The sequence below is a fragment of the Lycium barbarum genome, chromosome 10, assembly GCF_019175385.1.
Source record: "Lycium barbarum isolate Lr01 chromosome 10, ASM1917538v2, whole genome shotgun sequence".
Classification (NCBI taxonomy): Eukaryota; Viridiplantae; Streptophyta; class Magnoliopsida; order Solanales; family Solanaceae; genus Lycium; species Lycium barbarum.
The window spans coordinates 13,183,189-13,202,688 of record NC_083346.1 but is presented as its reverse complement, the minus strand read 5'-3'; the positions used below and the strand labels follow the sequence as shown (position 1 = coordinate 13,202,688).

General features: G+C 34.6%; 1 protein-coding gene across 2 annotated transcripts in view; it reads right to left on the bottom strand.

Annotated features, from left to right (window-relative positions):
- LOC132614465 (probable inositol oxygenase) overlaps positions 1-11,845 on the bottom strand; it is a 44,504-nt gene extending 32,659 nt beyond the window's left edge. Inside the window, exons 1-11 of one of the 2 annotated variants that reach the window (XM_060328917.1) lie at positions 11,647-11,844; positions 10,948-11,083; positions 10,780-10,861; positions 10,462-10,666; positions 10,320-10,379; positions 9,998-10,050; positions 9,778-9,900; positions 9,614-9,683; positions 9,432-9,510; positions 9,207-9,288; positions 8,877-9,051 (exon numbers count right to left, since the gene is read on the bottom strand). In XM_060328917.1, the coding sequence (XP_060184900.1) occupies positions 9,025-9,051; positions 9,207-9,288; positions 9,432-9,510; positions 9,614-9,683; positions 9,778-9,900; positions 9,998-10,050; positions 10,320-10,379; positions 10,462-10,666; positions 10,780-10,861; positions 10,948-11,083; positions 11,647-11,677 (948 nt within the window). In that variant the 5' untranslated portion in view covers positions 11,678-11,844 and the 3' untranslated portion in view covers positions 8,877-9,024. Of the gene's footprint in view, positions 1-8,876; positions 9,052-9,206; positions 9,289-9,431; positions 9,511-9,613; positions 9,684-9,777; positions 9,901-9,997; positions 10,051-10,319; positions 10,380-10,461; positions 10,667-10,779; positions 10,862-10,947; positions 11,084-11,646 lie in introns of those variants that run through there. The other variant, XM_060328918.1, reaches the window with a different exon arrangement.
- Positions 11,846-19,500: the final 7,655 nt, after the last annotated feature.

Genomic DNA, 19,500 nt, shown 5'->3' with positions numbered 1-19,500 from the left:
GTAGTTATGGCTCTGAAAGTCCATGTTCTCTGTCCGTTTAAAGTTACCTTTGGCATGCTTAGAGTATATTCATTCCTTGCTTTACTCAACTTCGAAATACACTCTTCCCTTGATGATTTTCATGACATCTATACCTCAACAATGGGCTAGAAGTAGATACAAACATTAAAGAACCAGAATGTCCCTTACTCCTGTTAGTTGTCGTCATGTCTTACTTTCTTCTTCCTGTTTTAGTTTAGTTTTGTCCTAGAAATTTATAGTATTTTGATCTTATTTTTCTTGTTTGACTGGTTTTGTCCTGTTTTTTTTGATGAAAATGTTAGTTTACTGCTTCTGTTTTCAGTTATGATATATGTGGGATTCCAGTCTTTTTTTTTCTTTTCTTTTTTTTTACAGCAAAATATACCTTGCTGATCTTTAGATTTCTATATGTGTGCAAGTATGCATTAGTTTGATCTTGTATATGTCTAAACATTCCCCATATACCTCATTTCGAACTATGCCATTGGATGTGCATCAACTGACTGTTGTTTAATCTCTGTTCACTTAACAAGGAGTAAAAAGGGGTAATATCTATAAAGCCTGTTAGGTCCCTGCCTGTTCGATATTGGTGTCTTCATATTGCAAGCATGTTGTATTTGATAGTATGTATACATAAGTTATACTCAATTACATATCGTATACACGTGATTTGCTTTGAGTGGGTATTTTATATGTTGATCCTATTCATCTGGTTATGCTCTAATTCCTTTTCTCTCGTTTTTTTATGCATGACCATCGCATATGAGTCTGAGGGACTCGTCTCTTCCTCCTCATTCGGAGTTGGGCTAAAAGCCCAACATGATCTCTCCCTGCCCAGCCATCTGTCCTAAAAAAAAAAAAAAATTTAAAAAAAATGAGTTCTGGGCCAGGCCCAATTTCTAACAGCAGCAGAAGCAGCCCAGTAATAAGAGAATTTGCTGGGCCGAAGTCCAACAGCAAATAGCAATTTCAAAATGGGCCGAGCCCATTTAATTTTATTTATGCCCCTTTTGTTTTATTTTATGTCTTTAACTTGTATGTATTATTTGGCTAACATTTTCGTATTCTTCTGCTCTTCCTTAGCTTAGTTGAACTATTGAGGATTAGTAAAGATAGTTTAGTAAAGGGGTAGTTAGATAAAAAGACTAACGATCAATCCCATAAGTCGTGTTCTTCTCTTTATGTCAAAACTATTTATAAGCATCTAATATTTATCTTATTTAGAATAACTGATTTGCAAATGGCCTAATTTCATATTTTTTTGAGTCAAAGGATTCACGTTTTATTATCTCGGGAATTTCGAAACGTCATTAACATGTAAATAGGAATTAAAGAACATTTTGAACTTCCAAAAATGCAAAAGTCAATCAATACATTATCGTTCGAGTTTGTTTCAAATATTTGTTAAAGCATTACGCAAACTCGCGTTTTCTTTTTACTTATACATTTCATGCGAGTTCTATTAGCATCATTAATTAAAATCTTTGCAACATTTATAAGTTATTTTTTCGTATGGCATTTGCAGTTTCTTTTACGCGAATTATTACATTTTCTACAAATTTCATTCTAAACTGCACTTTTTCTTATATTTCAACCTTAACAATATTTACAAATTTTATGGCATTTAAAGTCTCCTTTTATACAAATTATTGTCTTCTTTTTTCATAAGTTTTATTTAGTATTTTATTTTAAATCTTAGCAACATTTGTAAACTTCTATTTCAAAAAGCATTCTAAAATTCCCTCTTATGCGAATTACTAGTCCCATTTTGACAACCTTATTATTTGAAGTCTTTTTTTTTTATAAGATGACATTTAAAATCCCCTTTTGCATAAATTGCTATATTTTACAAGTCTTATCTGCATAAATTATTTTTTTAAAATTTGATACTATATCCAACATTGATTAATTAACCTAAGTTTGGCCGGATAACCGTGTTTTTGCGGATTCTAAAGGATGCCTAATCCCTTCCCTTTAGGATGATATAGAACCCTTACCTAGAATAACACAGGTTAAGCAGACCATTAACAGAGTTTTAGTTTTAACTTTACCTTAGTTAATATCTAGGTGTCCTAATTCACCGTTAAAATTAATTAGGTGGCGACTCCTTAAAACAAAGTATTTAGGAATCTCCAATATGTTGTACTCCGCTCTAACCCAGGTTAAAATGGGGTATAACAATCATCCAACTACAACCTTCCTCATGCCACTTGCAAATAACCTTCCAAAATGTACCTTTGGCTTGATCCGTTCTAAATTCTTTTTTGTGGGCTATATTATAGAGTCTCACTGCACCTTTCATTTGCTTCTTGCTGTGAAATAACATATCTATTTGCATGTACAACAAAAAATATCAACTCCTAATTACACCAATTAAAATCACAAAATTCAAAAATAATATATTATTAAAAAAATTAGTCGCACCAAACTAACCTGATTTGATAACTTTAGGATTACTGGAATTCCAAAGTGCAGCCCGAACAGACCCATTATCTCCCATGTATGCAAAATCTTCCAGTTTTACTTCTTCTGTATTATCCAAATATGGGATCACATTTGAATGATAATTAACACTAAGATCATTGGGGGCCGCAACATCTTCATCAGAATCATCACCGTTGGCAGACGATTGATCATCGTCTGTCCCTTCATGATCTAATGGACTATCGCTAGCCGACTCATTTATTTATATCATTAGCTAAATCGTTATTGCTCACAATTTGTGTGAGCTGAGTCAATGTGGGGTTATCTTCAAAATCGTTATGCCTATAAATAAGAAAAATTCATAGAATTTACAAGTCAAACACAATTATACGATCCATGAATAAAGTGAACAAAATATGATTATATTTACCTATCACTGTCCAATTCACTTGGACCTGGATGTGAAGGGTGTTGTACATTACAATTCAAATTATGCAACTACGTTGTAGCATTACATGGTCCCCCCGTCTCACGATTCTGCCCACTCCAATCAAAGTTATGATAGTGCTTTGAAGCCACACTATTATACTGTGTACCATAATTAGTTGTATCATTTGACTGAATACCAAATCCTACAATTGTTTGTTGTTGAACTACACCTCTTGGAAAACCAATATTCAAACTTGGGAGATAGGTGGTACCTCCAAAATCGAACTCATTGTCGGTAGGTACTTCAACCTGGGTAGAGCGTTGAACTGTAGCATACATGTCAAGCGCCGCTATGCATATGTGATTTTTAAAAATCTCAGGACAACGAAGAAATGACGATAAAGATTCATCGTCCGTAATTGGCATCTCACCGTAAATTGGTAAACCATCGGCTGTAAATGAACTTGGACATCGTCCGGTTATAACCACCGAAAGTTCAGGATCATTTACGAACATTTTACTCCTTAAGACGCGTTGCAGACAATCATATTTTAGGGAAACTGGAAACCTTTGCCCTATTTCAGGACCACGGCTGTATCTAACCGAACCTGCTTCATACACAACTTCACCACCCCAAAATAAATACACTTTAACATGAGTTTCCGTCAAGGATATGAAACAGATAAGAGAAAAACAATATATAAAAGATATGAGATGGATAAAAGAAAATTGAAAGACGAAGGATATACCATAGGTAAAGATAGCACAATATTTATAAATGGAGAAAGGTAAAAAATTTCGCAAATTAAGTCACGAAATGCAAAAGATATTATTTTGATGTGACCATTCAATGCTCGTCTGAAACGGATTGAACCAACAGAAATGTCCAAAAAAATAAAATTAAAACCACAACGATGTAAAAAAAAAGGGAAAATACAATAACCCCCCCAACGTATACTCGGATTAATTATGACGCACCCAACCTTTGCGAGCGACCTATTACCCACCCTGCCTTATTTTTTCTGTATTTTTGTACTTTTTTCGGCTGACATGGCACAATCAAAATTTGATGCCCAGTTGCACAGTGGAGAGTGTTGCACACTCTCCGCCACATTGGCGCCACGTCAGTGCCACATCACTGCCACGTCGTCGTCTTCTTCTTCTTCATTTCAAGAAATCAATCAACCTATTTTCCTCCATTAACACACACATATTCAATTTCATCATCAATCATAAAAAGCTTATTTTCAAGAAATCAACCAACCCATATTCTTCCTCCATTAACACACACACATTCGACCCATTTTTTTCCTCCATTAACACACACACACACATTCAATTTCATCATCAATCATACATATCTTTTCAAGAAATCAACCAACCCATTTTCTTCCTTCATTAACACACACATGCAACCCATTTTCTTCCTCCATTAACACACACACATGCAACCCATTTTCTTCCTCCATTAACACACACATATTGAAGGGCAACCAGTATTCTTTTCTTTATTTCTGTGTTTTTCTTTTTCTCTTTCCTCTGTTCTTCCTCACTCTTTCTTTCTCTTTCTCTTTTTATTTTCTTCTCCATATTTCCTCCATTTTCGCCGGAGCTCCATCCATGGCCGCCATAATTTCAGACCCAACCCACCACTCACCTGAGTTTTCTAGTTCACACAATCGGCCTTCCATCCTTATCCACTGATTTTGTGATTTTTGATGCATTTAACAAATTAGAAATCTGAAAATTTTCTTTTCCTCAATCAATTTAAAGACTTAATTTTTCATGCTTAATGACGTGTGAAAGCTCAGTAGCAGCAAAAGAGTAAATTTAGGAGCTGAAATCAGTAAGGGAAAAACCAACTGGATATCACCATTAACGACCACAGTAGAAGCTTGAAGCTTGAGCCCAAAGATCTACAACGAAGCAGGGTAATTCCAAATCTGAAAATTTCGTTGAGAAATTTGTGTTTAAATTCAAAGTTTTGTCTCATTGTGTTGAATGTGTTGATGGAAAATTGAACAAATTAGGGCTTGAAGGTTGTACATTCAGTGGTGTTGAAATTGGGCCAAAGTGATGATGAAATGCGTCAAATTATGGAGATATAATTAGGGGATTAAAAACTATAACGGTTGGGAGTGTCACGTGAAAGAAATTGAATGTATGTGTGTTAATGGAGGAAGAAAATGGGTTGAATGTGTGTGTGTGTTATTGGAGGAAGAAAATGAGTTGATGGATTTCTTGAGAAGAAGAAGAAGAAGAAGAAGAATAAGAGTTTAGTGATGAAGAAGACAAAATTAATAGAGGGTTTAATAGTGAATTAGAGGTTAATTAGTGTAAATATAATTAATAAAAGAAAAATCAAATGAAAAAAAAGGAAAAGTGGCAGTGACATGGCACTGAAGTGGCGCCAATGTGGCGGAGAGTGTGCAACACTCTCCACTGTGCAACTGGGCATCAAATTTTGATTGTGCCATGTCAGCCGAAAAAAGTACAAAAATACAGAAAAAATAAGGCCAGGGGGTAATAGGTCACCCACAAAGGTTGGGTGCGTCATAATTAATCCGAGTATACGTTGGGGGGGGGGGGGTATGTATTTTCTCAAAAAAAAAAAAGGAGGGGGGGGGGGGGGGGGGGGGGGTTCGCTACTTAACCAGCAAAATGGATCAAAATAAATTTTGTCCCATTTCGTTGGAACATGAATGAGATACAAAAAAAAAAAAAAAATTGTTACATTTCGCCACAAGTGTAGCGAAATGCAAACAATTTTTTATGCATTTCACTGCGCTTGTGGCGAAATGCAACTGACAGTTAATTATTTTTTTTACCGGACCAGAACAGTAATTTTTTGGGTATTTCGTTGGATAACCAACGAAATCCCATTTTGGTGTAAAAAAAAAAAAAGAGATGCTATTTTTGTCTAGGGAAAATACATAAAAAAAACCCCCAACATATAATCGGATTAATCATGATGCACCCAACCTTTGCGGGCTTCCTATTACCCCCTGGTCTTATTTTTTCTGTATTTTTGTACTTTTTTCGGCTGACATGGCACAATCAAAATTTGACTCCCAGTTGCACAGCGGAGAGTGTTGCACACTCTTCGCCATATTGGCGCCACGTCAGTGCCACGTCTTCTTCTTCTTCTTCATTTTAAGAAATCAATTAACCCATTTTCCTCCATTAACACACACATATTCAATTTCATCATCAATCATAAAAAGCTTATTTTCAAGAAATCAACCAACCCATATTCTTCCTCCATTAACACACACACATTCAACCCAATTTCTTTCTTTTCCAATTCATCAAAACCATTATTTGCAAGATTTAACTCATCCTCTTTCTTTTCCAACTCAACACAACCATTGTGTTAATGGCTAAAGAAACAGTAATAGGGATCCAATTAAACATTTTTATTCCACAAAAATCTTATAAAAGTTTTTTAGCTTTCCCACCCACTGCATTTTCCACCCAAATCCATTTCCCCCCTTCTCTCTCTCTCTCACACACACATACACAAATGACAAAACTGAAGCACAATTGATGCAAAGAATTCTTTGTGTCAATCTTTAGGGTTCTTTTGTGGGGTTACCCATCAAGCCAAAAATGCCTGATTTTGCCAATCTTGGAATTTCAAGTGAATCCAATACCCAAATCCAGGCATTAGTTTCTGACCAAAATTCCCATATGGGGTTCCCTATTTTGCAAAAAGAAGATGAGTTAAATCTTGAAAACAATGGTTGTGTTGAGTTGGAAAAGAAAGAGGATGAGTTAAATCTTGCAAATAATGGTTTTGATGAATTGGAAAAGAAAGAAAATGGGTTGAATGTGTGTGTTAATGGAGGAAGAAAATGGGTTGAATGTGTGTGTGTGTGTGTTAATGGAGGAAGAAAATGGGTTGAATGTGTGTGTGTTAATGGAGGAAGAAAATAGGTTGAATGTATGTGTGTTAATGGAGGAAGAATATGGGTTGGTTGATTTCTTGAAAATAAGTTTTTTATGATTGATGATGAAATTGAATATGTGTGTGTTAATGGATGGGTTAATTGATTTCTTGAAATGAAGAAGAAGAAGAAGAAGAAGAAGAAGAAGAAGAAGAAGAAGAAGATGACGACGTGGCAGTGATGTGGCACTGACGTGGCGCCAATGTGGCGGAGAGTGTGCAACATTCTCCACTGTGCAACTGGGCATCAAATTTTGATTGTGCCATGTCAGCCGAAAAAAGTACAAAAATACAGAAAAGATAAGGCTAGGGGGGTAATAGGTCGCCCGCAAAGGTTGGGTGCATCATAATTAATCCGAGTATACGTTGGGGGGTTTTATGTATTTTCCCTTTTGTCTATTAGCTTAAAAAAGAAGTCATTTTTTATGTATTTTCCCTTTTGGACTCTCATATATTCCACATCAGTTTCTGTGACAATTTTAGGCTAAAATTTAACGGTAAAGATAATTATCGTCTAACGGGTGGAAGGGAGCAATTGTAAACCAATTCCAATGCGTTACGAGCATTTTTGACCCTTTTCCGTAAAATAAGCCAGAGAAAAGACGCGTTGAGATAATACCTTGAATCCTAATCTTATCTACTGGGAGCCCCTTTTATCATGCGAAGAGATTTTAAATTGTGATTACTGTTGTCTTTATCACACGAGTAGCAAGTCATTTTGTGTTTGAAGTAGGGTTGGTCATGGTTCAATTATTGTCCAAATTAAAATTAAATTTATTGTGTCGGTTTATTAAATATTTAAATATGCAAACCAAGCTAAATTAAACAGAGTGGGTTTCTGTTTCTATTTTGGCTATTTTTTATTTTTCTTTTGCATAAAATACAAATTATTTCATTCAATTTACTAAAGCTAATGATACAATTATATGTTTATTATCAGGAATCGCATTGATTAACCTATTACTTATTGGAGTATCCACGGGTGAGGAATTTTCATAAATCAAAAAAACAATCCCAAATCAATATGTGTTTTCAAACTTATCTTACCTTAATGATTAAAATAATAAATAAATAAATAATCCTAAATAACTTCAATATGAAAGAATACAAAATCATGCAACACCATGAGTATGTCTATTAAACTTTTTATGGCTAAAAATATGTGAAGTATCTGTATAAACAAAAATTGTTGGTTTTCTTTCAAATCGGAAACTGAATCAAATAAGAAAAAAAAAATGTTGGCTTTTGTTTTTATTTTACGTTCATTTGGTTTTATTTACTACCATCACTTACCAGAGCTTCCGTTCAAAGCATTTACTGGGTCATTTTGGCGAGTTCTTTTGACATGATGCTCTCAAACGTCTTAATATACTCTACTTGTTCACCTATATTGGTTTGGGGTACAGTTGTTCACACGAAAGATCACCCTTTCAATTTGAAGTTTTTTCTTTGGAAGTTTCAACAATATTGATTATGAGCTTGTTTGGATGGGCTTATGCCTATAAGCTGTTTGCAGCTTATAAGCTAAAAAAAAATAAGTTAGGGTAGTCTAACTTATTTTTTTTGGCTTATAAGCTGTTTTTAGCTTATAAGCTGTTTTAGATAAGCTAAGTCAAATGGGCCCAATTATTTTTTTGAACTTATTTTAGGCACAAAATGACTTTAAGCTGACCAGCCAAACACTCAAAAAAGCTGAAAACATCTTATAAGCAACTTATAAGTCAATCCAAACGGGCTCTATGATAACAATCTCAACTATAAATAGACTTGTGACTATGACAAGTGGTACACTTTTCACTCTTGCTTTTATTTGGTTCATTTTTTTTGTTTTTCCTAAATTCCCCTAGTTTGAACTTTCAACTATGCCCCTGTAAAAGAGTGGTTAACTGTCAGTCATTTGATCCCATAAGATTTGAAAGTTTGACAAGTATGAGAGCAAAAAGGAAAAACTTAAGAGACGAGTAATAATAGGAAGAAAGGCTTAGCTATAATTCAGATAATGCACTTTCATAAACGAAAATTTCATTTATAAATAAACTTTAGGAACATAGCATGTAATGACTCTCATACTAGGAAGCACATACCCCACCCCCACCTCAACTACAAAGAAAAAGAAAAAGAAAAAGGAAAACAACAACATGCACAAATAAAATTCCATAGCCAGTTCCTAAATCTTATTTCATAGCTTCTCTGATTGGAAGATTTCACCATTTCAACTTGGCAGGGAAATACTGCAATCAAAATGATATTTTGTAGTTCAATAAAGCAAAATGAAAAGATTATATGGACCGACATGGTTCATCTAGTCGGGCTAACTTGTTGTAATAAAGCGGAACGATAAAATTATTTGATCTTACTCAACTAGTATGGCAAGAGAAAAATTTACCTTCTCAACGAGAGACATGTAGTAAGGTTTCACTTTCTCCACATCAATCCTAACTTTGCTTTTGCTATACAGATCATATTGGCTGTCAATCAACCATCATAGAATGTTCAGTCCAACCACATTTTCAACAGTTAATAATAGAGAAAAGACATCAAGAAAATGAACATCTACAAGCAAGCAGAAGTACAAATTATGTAACTAGAAAAAAAAAAAAAAAAAACTTACTTGAAGATATGAAGCCACTTCAGGTTTTCATGATCCTCCTCATTCATCAAGTGTGTATATGCCCCTGACTTGTGCATAGCTACATCTCAAAGTTCGAGATTAACAATTATATTCATAATAAAGTCATAATACATTTTTCAAGAACGAAAACTAAATTAAGAAGTTAATTATGCAGTGCTTACGATAGAAGGAATGGTAGCGAATGATGAACAATGCAGCAGATGGAAGAGTAGTTTTGTTTTCCTTAGCCACCTGGATAATTACACATTATTATGCAAATAAGACATAATTCTCTATTTATTTAACTAGTTCTGAAAGATTTTTTCTGGAAAAGAAAAATGCATACCAAGTACATGTAGTCATCATGTCCCCAAGACATCACCACATTATCAAGCCCACATCCTTCAGAATAAACTCCATATTTTGTGTTGTAAGATGGATGATGGTAATCAGGATTTTCCTTCAATTGCTGCAGAATAGGCAGTAGTAAGAATGAAGCTTTAGGAGGGGCAAAAAAACCAAAACTCAACAAACAAACAAACAAAAAAAGTAGGGAAGAAAAACACCTCATAAAGCACAATTGATTCATCAAAAGCACAGCCAAGGGGGAATGTATCACCTGTCATAAGTTATTTGGTTAACAAATTAAATACATACTTGAGAAAGAAAAAGGACATTTCCACAAATGCCCCTTTTTGCCACCACTATTTAAATTATTCCCTCGTTTGTTCAGCAGGCTAAAATTTGTATTCATCCATCTACTTCTAAAGACGAAATTTAGCTTCCCTAGGCTAACAGGGATAAAATTAGGTCATACGGTGCAAATAACCGAAATAAATGTGGAAAATGTAATATATACTATTTGAGTATGTGCAATGAAATTCTTACCAACAACAGCCCACTGAGGAAGCCCTCCAAAGCTAGGAAGCAGAAGAACTTTGCCAAGATCTACAACATTTTGGGCATGAATTAACTATATCATCATATCTTTAAATGTATATTAATTAAATCTTGTTTTTTTTTCACCAACCATTAATAAGGCCAGTCAAGTGCAACCAATCTTCATTAGGATAATCCTTCCTAATAGCTTCAGCAGTTTGCAACAAATGCTCAATTTGAGGTTCATCCAAATCAGGATCACTATCATCCACAACTTCATTCAGAAGTTCACAACATTCCCATATGCTCATCTCCACTCTATTCAACTTTCCATAATTTTCCCTCATCTTTTTCACCTATTTAAGTTTAATCCGTATATAAAAATTAACTTTATTTATGTATATATGAATTAAACAAATGTTATAATTCAAGTTTTTTTTTTTTTTTGATTTATTATTTGGAGTCTTACAAAATCAAATGTTTGGTTAATGTGGCTCTGGCGATAGAGTTCATTTACGATCTTTTTCCTTTCAGTCTCAGCACTATAATCCCTGCGTTGATATTTAAGTAACGTCAAAATAAGTTGTATATATACATCATATCAATTTTAATTTCTTGATGGAGAAAATGTTATAACCTGAATGAGTTTCCAAATGCATTGTTGTCAGGGAAAACAAATCCATCATTTGAGACATTTTTTGGCACAACAAATCCACCCTCAAGAAGCAATTCCTCAGCATCAGAGCTTGCCTTCTTGTTCTCCACTTCTGCTCCTAATGAACAAGATCAAGTAAATAGGTGAGAAAATAAAATTTAATTCTTCGGTTTCATAAAAATATTACGAAAAAAGGAATTGAACCCGAACATCGTGAATTCACAATCTTTATTTCATGAATAGTCATCCAACTATCAGTTTGTTGTACAAAAGTCACAAAATTATTTTTTGTAAAAGTTTACTCAATCGCGCCTTATATCACGAAACATAAAAATTCTGGAAATTACTGCATTAATTAGGTCCCGAAAACATATGTAGGTTTGGCATATCAGTAAATACAACATTTTTTCAAATGCAAGTTATAAAAGATTGTGGTGATATTCGGGTTGCATATGACCTCTGCACCTTTATAATTAGAGATTTCGATTTTGAATATTAATAATAAAAAAATTCAGAAGAGAATGCTTATGTGGCAAGAACTCCTGAACACCGCATGAGAAACAAAAAAATAATATTGACGTTCAAAGAGGGTTAAATCACAAAGATAACAACTGGATAAATAATTCAAAAGGTCAAAAAAACAAATTGAGGACAGAGAAAAGAGAGACAGAAAATAATTACCATGCTCAGTTTGGGCAACGAGGATAGTCATGTTTGACTTGAGAAAGAAAGCACAAATAACGCCAATAAAAAAATAATAAAAAAAGAGAAATAAGTTATGAGTATTTGCTTGATTTAAAAACTTTGAGAAAACGAGTTGGTTTTTATAGTGTAACAAGAAAGGCCTTTTCTGGTCATAAAAAAACACTTTGGACTCCTCAACTAAGAATGATACAAAGAAAGGTGACTCAGCCTTGCGCGGATAAAAGAAAAAGATAATGGGTGAAAATGATTTTCGCTCCCAACTTTACTTTAAAAATCAAGCTCCTCCCTCAATTTTGAATAATAGACACTCTCCCCTTTATCCTATGCAATGACTATTTCATCCTTATTTTTTTATAATCCTCCATGTATGCAATACATTCTTATATTACAACAACAACAACAACCCAATGAAATCCCACATCGTGGGATCTGGGGAGGGTAGAGTGTACGCAGACCTTACTCCTACCAAGGTAGGACGGCTGTTTCCGAAAGACCCTCGACTCAATAAAAGCATAAAAAGAAGTCAGATAAGGTTAAGAGATTCAAAGCGATACGAAATGAAATAATGCAAGCGACACAGATAATACAGGATAATCAAAGCACAAGAAATAACAGATAATAGCAGAAATCTGAGCACAAGAAATTATATTGCGATAATGCGACCACTAATAAGAACGGAAAACGAGACTATCTACTAGCCTTCTACCCTAATTTGGGTCCTCCAAACCCTCCTATCTAAGGTCATGTCGTCGGTAAGCTGTAATTGCGCCATGTCGTGTCTAATTACCTCTCCCCAATACTTCTTCGGCCTACCCCTACCTCGTCTGAAACCATCCATGGCTAACCTCTCACACCTCCGCACTGGGGCATCTGTGTCTCTCCTCTTCACATGCCCAAACCATCTCAATCTCGCTTCTCGCATCTTGTCTTCCACCGAGGCCACCCCCACCTTATCCCGAATATGCTCATTCCTAATCCTGTCACTCCTGGTGTGGCCACACATCCATCTCAACATTCTCATCTCGGAAACTTTCATCTTTTGAACGTGAGAGATCTTAACTGGCCAACACTCCGCCCCATACAACATAGTCGGTCTAACCACCACTTTGTAGAACTTGCCCTTAAGTTTTGGTGGCACCTTCTTGTCACATAGCACTCCGAAAGCAAGCCTCCATTTCATCCACCCTGCCCCAATACGATGTGTGACATCATCGTCAATCTCCCCGCTGCCTTGCACAATAGACCCAAGGTACTTGAAACTACTTTTCTTATGGATGGCCTGGGTACCAAGCCTCACTTCCAAGCCAGCCTCTTGAGGTGCTTCACTGAACTTACACTCCAAGTACTCTGTCTTGGTCATACTCAGCTTAAACCCTTTAGACTCCAGAGTATGTCTCCAACCCTCCAGCTTAGCGTTAACTCCGCTACGAGTCTCGTCGATCAGGACTATGTCGTCCACGAAAAGCATACACCATGGCACCTCACCTTGAATTTGCCGTGTCAATCCATCCATCACCAAGGCAAATAAAAACGGACTAAGAGCTGATCCTTGATGCAACCTCATCACAACTGGAAAGTGCTCTGAGTCTCCTCCTACTGTCCTTACCCTGGTTTTGGCTCTCTCATACATGTCCTTGATCACCCTAATATACGCCACAGGTACACTTTTGGCCTCCAAGAATTTCCATAGGATCTGTCTTGGGACTTTGTCATAAGCCTTTTCTAGGTCGATGAATACCATGTGTAAGTCCCTCTTCCTCTCCCTATACTGCTCCACCAACCTTCTCACAAGATGAATGGCTTCTGTAGTTGAGCGTCCCGGCATGAATCCGAACTGGTTCTCTGAAATAGACACACCTCTCCTCACCCTTTCCCACACTTTCATAGTATGGCTTAGCAGCTTGATACCTCTATAGTTGTTGCGACTCTGGATATCTCCCTTATTCTTGTATAGAGGGATCATTACACTCGCCCTCCATTCTTCGGGCATCAATGCTGTCTTAAAGATGACATTAAACAACCTAGTCAGCCACTCCAAACCTGTCGGGCCCGCGCTCTACCAAAATTCCCTAGGAATCTCGTCAGGTCCGATCGCTCTTCCCCTGCGCATCCTACGAACAGCACCCTTAACCTCGTCAACCTTAATACTCCTGCAATACCCAAAATCGTGACGCCTTCCTGTATGTTCTAAATCTCCCAACACAATGTCTCTGTCCCCTTCTTCATTCAAGAGTTTGTAGAAGTATTACTGCCATCTCCGTCTAATGGGAGTCTCCTTTACCAATATTTTGCCATGCTCGTCCTTGATGCACTTTACTTGATCCACATCACGTGCCTTTCTCTCCCTCGCCTTGGCTAGCCTGAACAATTTCTGGTCCCCTCCTTTCTCTTCTAGTTCAGCATACATGCGTTCAAAAGTTATCATTTTTGCCGTCGAAACAGCCAACTTCGCCTCCTTCCTCGCTATCTTATAAAGTTCTGTATTCGTCCACTTCTTCACCTCATCCTTGCTTTCTATCAACTTCGCATACGCCACCTTCTTTGCTTCCACCTTCCCTTGAACTTCTCCATTCCACCACCAGTCCCCTCGATGCTGACCACGACTACCTGTCGAGACCCCCAACACTTCTCTTGCTACCACCCTAATGCAACTAGCCGTCTTATCCCACATACTGGTCGCATCCCCACTACTATCCCAGGCCTCCATATCCTTCAATTTCTCTCCCATCTCCAGGGCACTAATCGTAGTCAAACTCCCCCATCTGATTCTAGGTCGGTCCTCCACGACCCTCTTCTTCCTCGTCATCTTGATCGCTAAATCCATCACCAAGAGCTTATGTCGGGTTATAAGATATTCGCTCGGGATGACCTTACAATCTTTGCACAGACCTTTATCATCCTTCCTAAGGAGTAAAAAGTTTATCTGAGTCTTAGCCAACCGAACTACGGAAGGTTACCAAGTGTTCCTCCTTCTTTGGGAAACTCGAATTGGCTATCACCAACCCAAAAGCTCTTGCAAAATCCAAAAGTGAGACTCCTCCTCCATTCCTGTCCCCGAAGCCAAAGCCTCCATGCACATCATCATAACCTCCCGAAATAGGCCCGATGTGTCCATTGAAGTCACCTCCCACGAATAGCTTCTCAATAGGCGGTATACCTCCCACTAATTCGTCCAAATCCTCCCAAAAGCGCCTCTTCTCCTCATCGTCTAAGCCTGCTTGCGACGCATATGCACTAATAATGTTCAAAGTGAGTCCTTCAACGACCACCTTAGAGAGCAGAGGAGAGAGGATGTATTGTAGTATATTCAAGGGAAAGAATATTTATTTATATAATATAATATTTATTTTTGAAATCTAGATATTTATAGATTCTTATTTAAGTTCATTAACATTATAAATAGAATAATAATTTTATGAATTTGTAACAAAATCTAATGCTATTTTTCATGATTGTTATTTCAATATTACATGTAGTAACTAGTAAGTATGTATATATGTATGCACATGCATGTGTGTATATTTAAGTTTCACTTCTCTCTTAGTCTCTATTATTTATAAAAATAAACAACTTTTGGTTGCCAGTATTGGAATATTTCTTAAATTATAACAAATTTTTTACAGTATAAATAATTTTTTTAAAAAAACCTGCCTCTATTTTTTAATTGATTTTGCATTACCTGCATAGAAATATATTTATGAAGTTATTATGACCTCTTATTTTTCAATTGTATAAATAAATATTAAAGTTTTGATTATTTTTAATAAAATTTAATTTTTTTGTTTATTCTGCTAATTTATTTTATTATAGAACATCATTAACTTATATACTCAATTAGTATTTCTTACTTTTTTCTTTGATTTTTTAAAGCATAATTAAGGGGTGTAAGTAATTTTCACCCAAAAGATAATGCATATTGAGTCATGCCAACGTAAATTATTATTATTATATTTTGCCGTTTTGGCGAAAATAGAAGTAAACCTTTGAATCCTAAAATTAATGGTAGTGCAATAACTCTGGGGGTTTGCATTTAACTAGTGTAAGTGCAATGGAGTAACTGGTAAGGTACATATTGAGTCATGCCAACGTAAGTTTCTTTTTCGGCCGTTTATTAAGATACTCCCTCCGTTTCATATTATTTGGCTATATTATTAAAAATATATGTCTTAAATTATTTGTTCATTTATAAAATTAAGGTAAAATTAATTAAATTTTTTCATCTTACCCTTAGTATTGAATGTTTTTTAAAATAGTCAATATTGATTAGAATATATTTATTGGAGAGAAATAGGGGTAAGATAGTAAAATACATCTTTTATTTATGATTTCTTAAGAGACGTGTAAAAGAAAAAGTGACCAAGTAATATGAGACGGAGGGAGTACTAGTAAGTGATACCCTGTGCACAGCACGGGCCAACGACATTAACTTTACACGGGTATTCTATTTGTAAATCTTAACAATTAATTATTTAGGATACCTACATTTAATTACAAAATATAACAATACTTCTAAGAATAGCAAAGATAAGATGAAACATAATGAATTGTGCTCCAATCTTTCCCATTTTAGATTCAGAGAAAATTTATCTAATTAAGTAGTTACTATATTAAAGATGCAAAGATAGAAATAATTAGTTGATTATCTTGTAACTTGTAATTGTTTACATCTATATTTTAAAAGTGATGAAATTGTGATTCCGTGATTAGATAAAGATTTCTCTGAAGTTATTGTAGCAGTTCGACTATACATATCATGTTCCTGTGTAGCCATCTCTTTTGATTTTGCTTTCAAATTTAAAGGCTTCTCTTTTATAACTTTTTTTTTAATCACAATTTGCTTCTTTAATATAGTGATTTTTTCTACAACCATTCCTAAATCTAATAATGTACATTAGGGGAAAAAATAAAAAGAAATTAAATTTGACCAGGTTAAAACATTAAAACTAAAGGTAACAAGCAACCACAAGCAATTTTTAATCTTTTCCATGTAAATGAGAAGTACTCCACAGTTGCTACTATTTTAAATTTCGTTTGTCCTTTTGGATATTTGGGTGATATATATAATTCACCATTGAAAATAATGAAAAGCTGTCAAATCCGAAATATAAGTGGGACCCACATAATTAAAGGAAGTTGTCCAATCAATTTTTGCCTAAGCAGACATGTTGACGTGGTGCTAGCTTATCCCCCTTTATTAGTAAGTAAAAAAATACATATTCATTTCACGTTTCCTTAATGGACGTGAAAAAAAAATAACAGTTAAAATGGACGAAAAGAATAGTGTATACATTTGTATTGTTTGAAAAAATGGGTAGGTTAATTCTGCCTAGAATCTATATTAACTTTTAAATTAAAGCTAATCCTATCTTTTTTTCCCCCGTAAACAACTGTAATCCTCTCTTGTCTGTAAAACTTTTTTCTTTCTAAAATTTTCATCTAATCCGACCAATGCTCATTAATTAATTAAACGTTTACTTTCTTACATACTGTTATCCAAACTATTTAGAATCTTCTTTATACAATATTGAGATTAATATAATGTGTAAATATATTAGGATGATGAAGTTTTTGCTGGTACAAGGGATCATGTTTCACCAAGAACGTTTTATCCGTCAAAGTAAATTCTTTAGGTATGAATCCGATTAGTCTTTCTGACAGTTATTCTCTGTCTCTTATTGGCAATCTATATATATATATATATATATATATATATATATATATATATATATAAAGTTAGGCATAGACAAGGTGACGTGATACATCTCTATGACATCCATTCATATTTATCTATTTTCTCCTTTTTTTTTTGACAATTTTTTCTTCTTCTCTATTTTTTATTGTACAAGAATAAATTTGTCAATTACTACTTCTCTATTAATTTATATTCTTAATGTAAAAACTTAATTAATGACTTTCTTTCCATTACTCCCACAACTTTTTATTATCATACCCCCTAAATAATTAATAGCCCATATTCATGGCATCATTTGCTATTCCATTTATTGTAGTCTTATAAATAGAGGCATTGTATTTGGGTTTAGAAGTGAGAAGTGAGAAGTGATTCGATTTCCTTTCTTTTTGACAAGTGCTTGGGGATGCAAAATTGCGAGGATTCTGTCATGGATACAGTTAAAAGCAGAAGCACCATCAACTCTACATCAACATATCAGTTTTGTATTCTTAATGAATAAATAATGATTCCTTTTCTATTACAAATATTTTGTGATTTGTCCTCCTGTTTAATTATGCAATGTTCATTTCCACCCCACTTTTGCATCTTTTTTTTCTCTTATCTCAATCCAATATCTTTTGTTATATCTTTCATATTTAGAGAAAGAAATAGTAGAAATTGATAACTGGCGTGGATTTCATTCTTTGAGACTATGAAGGAGATCATTATCTGGGAAATTTTGAGTTTACGTGATTTGCTTTAAAATCGATATAAGACTCATGAATGAATTGCATGTTATTTTTAATTTTTTACCTTGATAATTGGGTTTTGATATTTGTAGTGATCCGGATGTGATCATCTGAAAAATATACTCTACTAAAAGTCAGTACTAAATTAAGTGAATAAACTATGCGAGACTTGGGATATCAATAATTCAATGATAAAATTAATGAAGGTAGTGAGTTTTACTAAAAGCACAACACTGCAAAATGGAGTATAACATAAAAGAACTCACTGTTGACAATAGGTGAAATTTTTTATAACTTCTTTTGTCATAAGTCATAATGTGTATCTATATATATTAGAAAGCTAGACATAAACAAGGTCATACGGCACCTCTCTGTGACCGAGAAATCTATTTATCTTTTTTCTCTTCTTTTTTTTTTTGGCAATTTCTCCTTCATCATATTCCTTCAACTTATGTTAAAAATGGATAAAAGACTACATTATCTGTCCTCTTTCCCTAAAATTAATGTTAATATTCATTAATATACAGTGATGTTGCACGACTTGAAATTTTCTGCAAAAAACTCATTTCAATTATCTCTTCCGTTTCCCCATAATAAACATTTATTAATAGCTACTAATGTTGCGGTATTAATATTGCACCTCTTCACAGAACCAACCGTTTTAACTTTTAGCTAAAGCTTATTGCATTTGCAACATGACTATTCAATAGTCAGTACATACAAATTCAACAGTGACTATACAAATGGAGCCAAAAAAATGGTGAATTTTGCTCCTAGTTGTGCATGGTTCAACTTTGGTTGAATTTTCGTCCTCCTAATTAAAGGGCTCTCATTTCAACCCCTTCATTTACGGACGAGGCTCCCCTCTAATATAGGGACTGTCCAGTTTGCCCAGTGGACCTTTGATCTGCTGACATCTGGACAGTTACAGATCTAAGGACTAATAATTGTTCAACGAAATCAGTCTCTTAAACCATGGTTAGACCACACACTTATTAATATTTAATACATTACAAGAAAGTATAGAAATAACAATAAAAAATTTAATATTTGGCAATAACTTGATTTTATTGTTGTCAAATGAACTTTTTTGTTGCCAAACAATTTAATTTTGTTGTCATAGTATTGATTATTATTGCAAAAAGTACTTTTGACAAAAACAAAAAAAAAATTGCTGCACGCTGTTGCAATAACAGCCGTTGGGAAAAGTTTATGCAAGCCAAAAATACTTTTTGCAAATTTATGGCAACAAAAAAAAAATTGTTGCCAAATATCTTTTTTCTTGTAGTGATATGTCCTTATCGGCAGCATTATTATAGGCGAGAATCTTGCTCGTTTTCAGTTTTCTGATTTTCTTTATCCCCAACAAAACTTGAAGATAACTCATTTTTCTTTTTCATGGTTTTATTT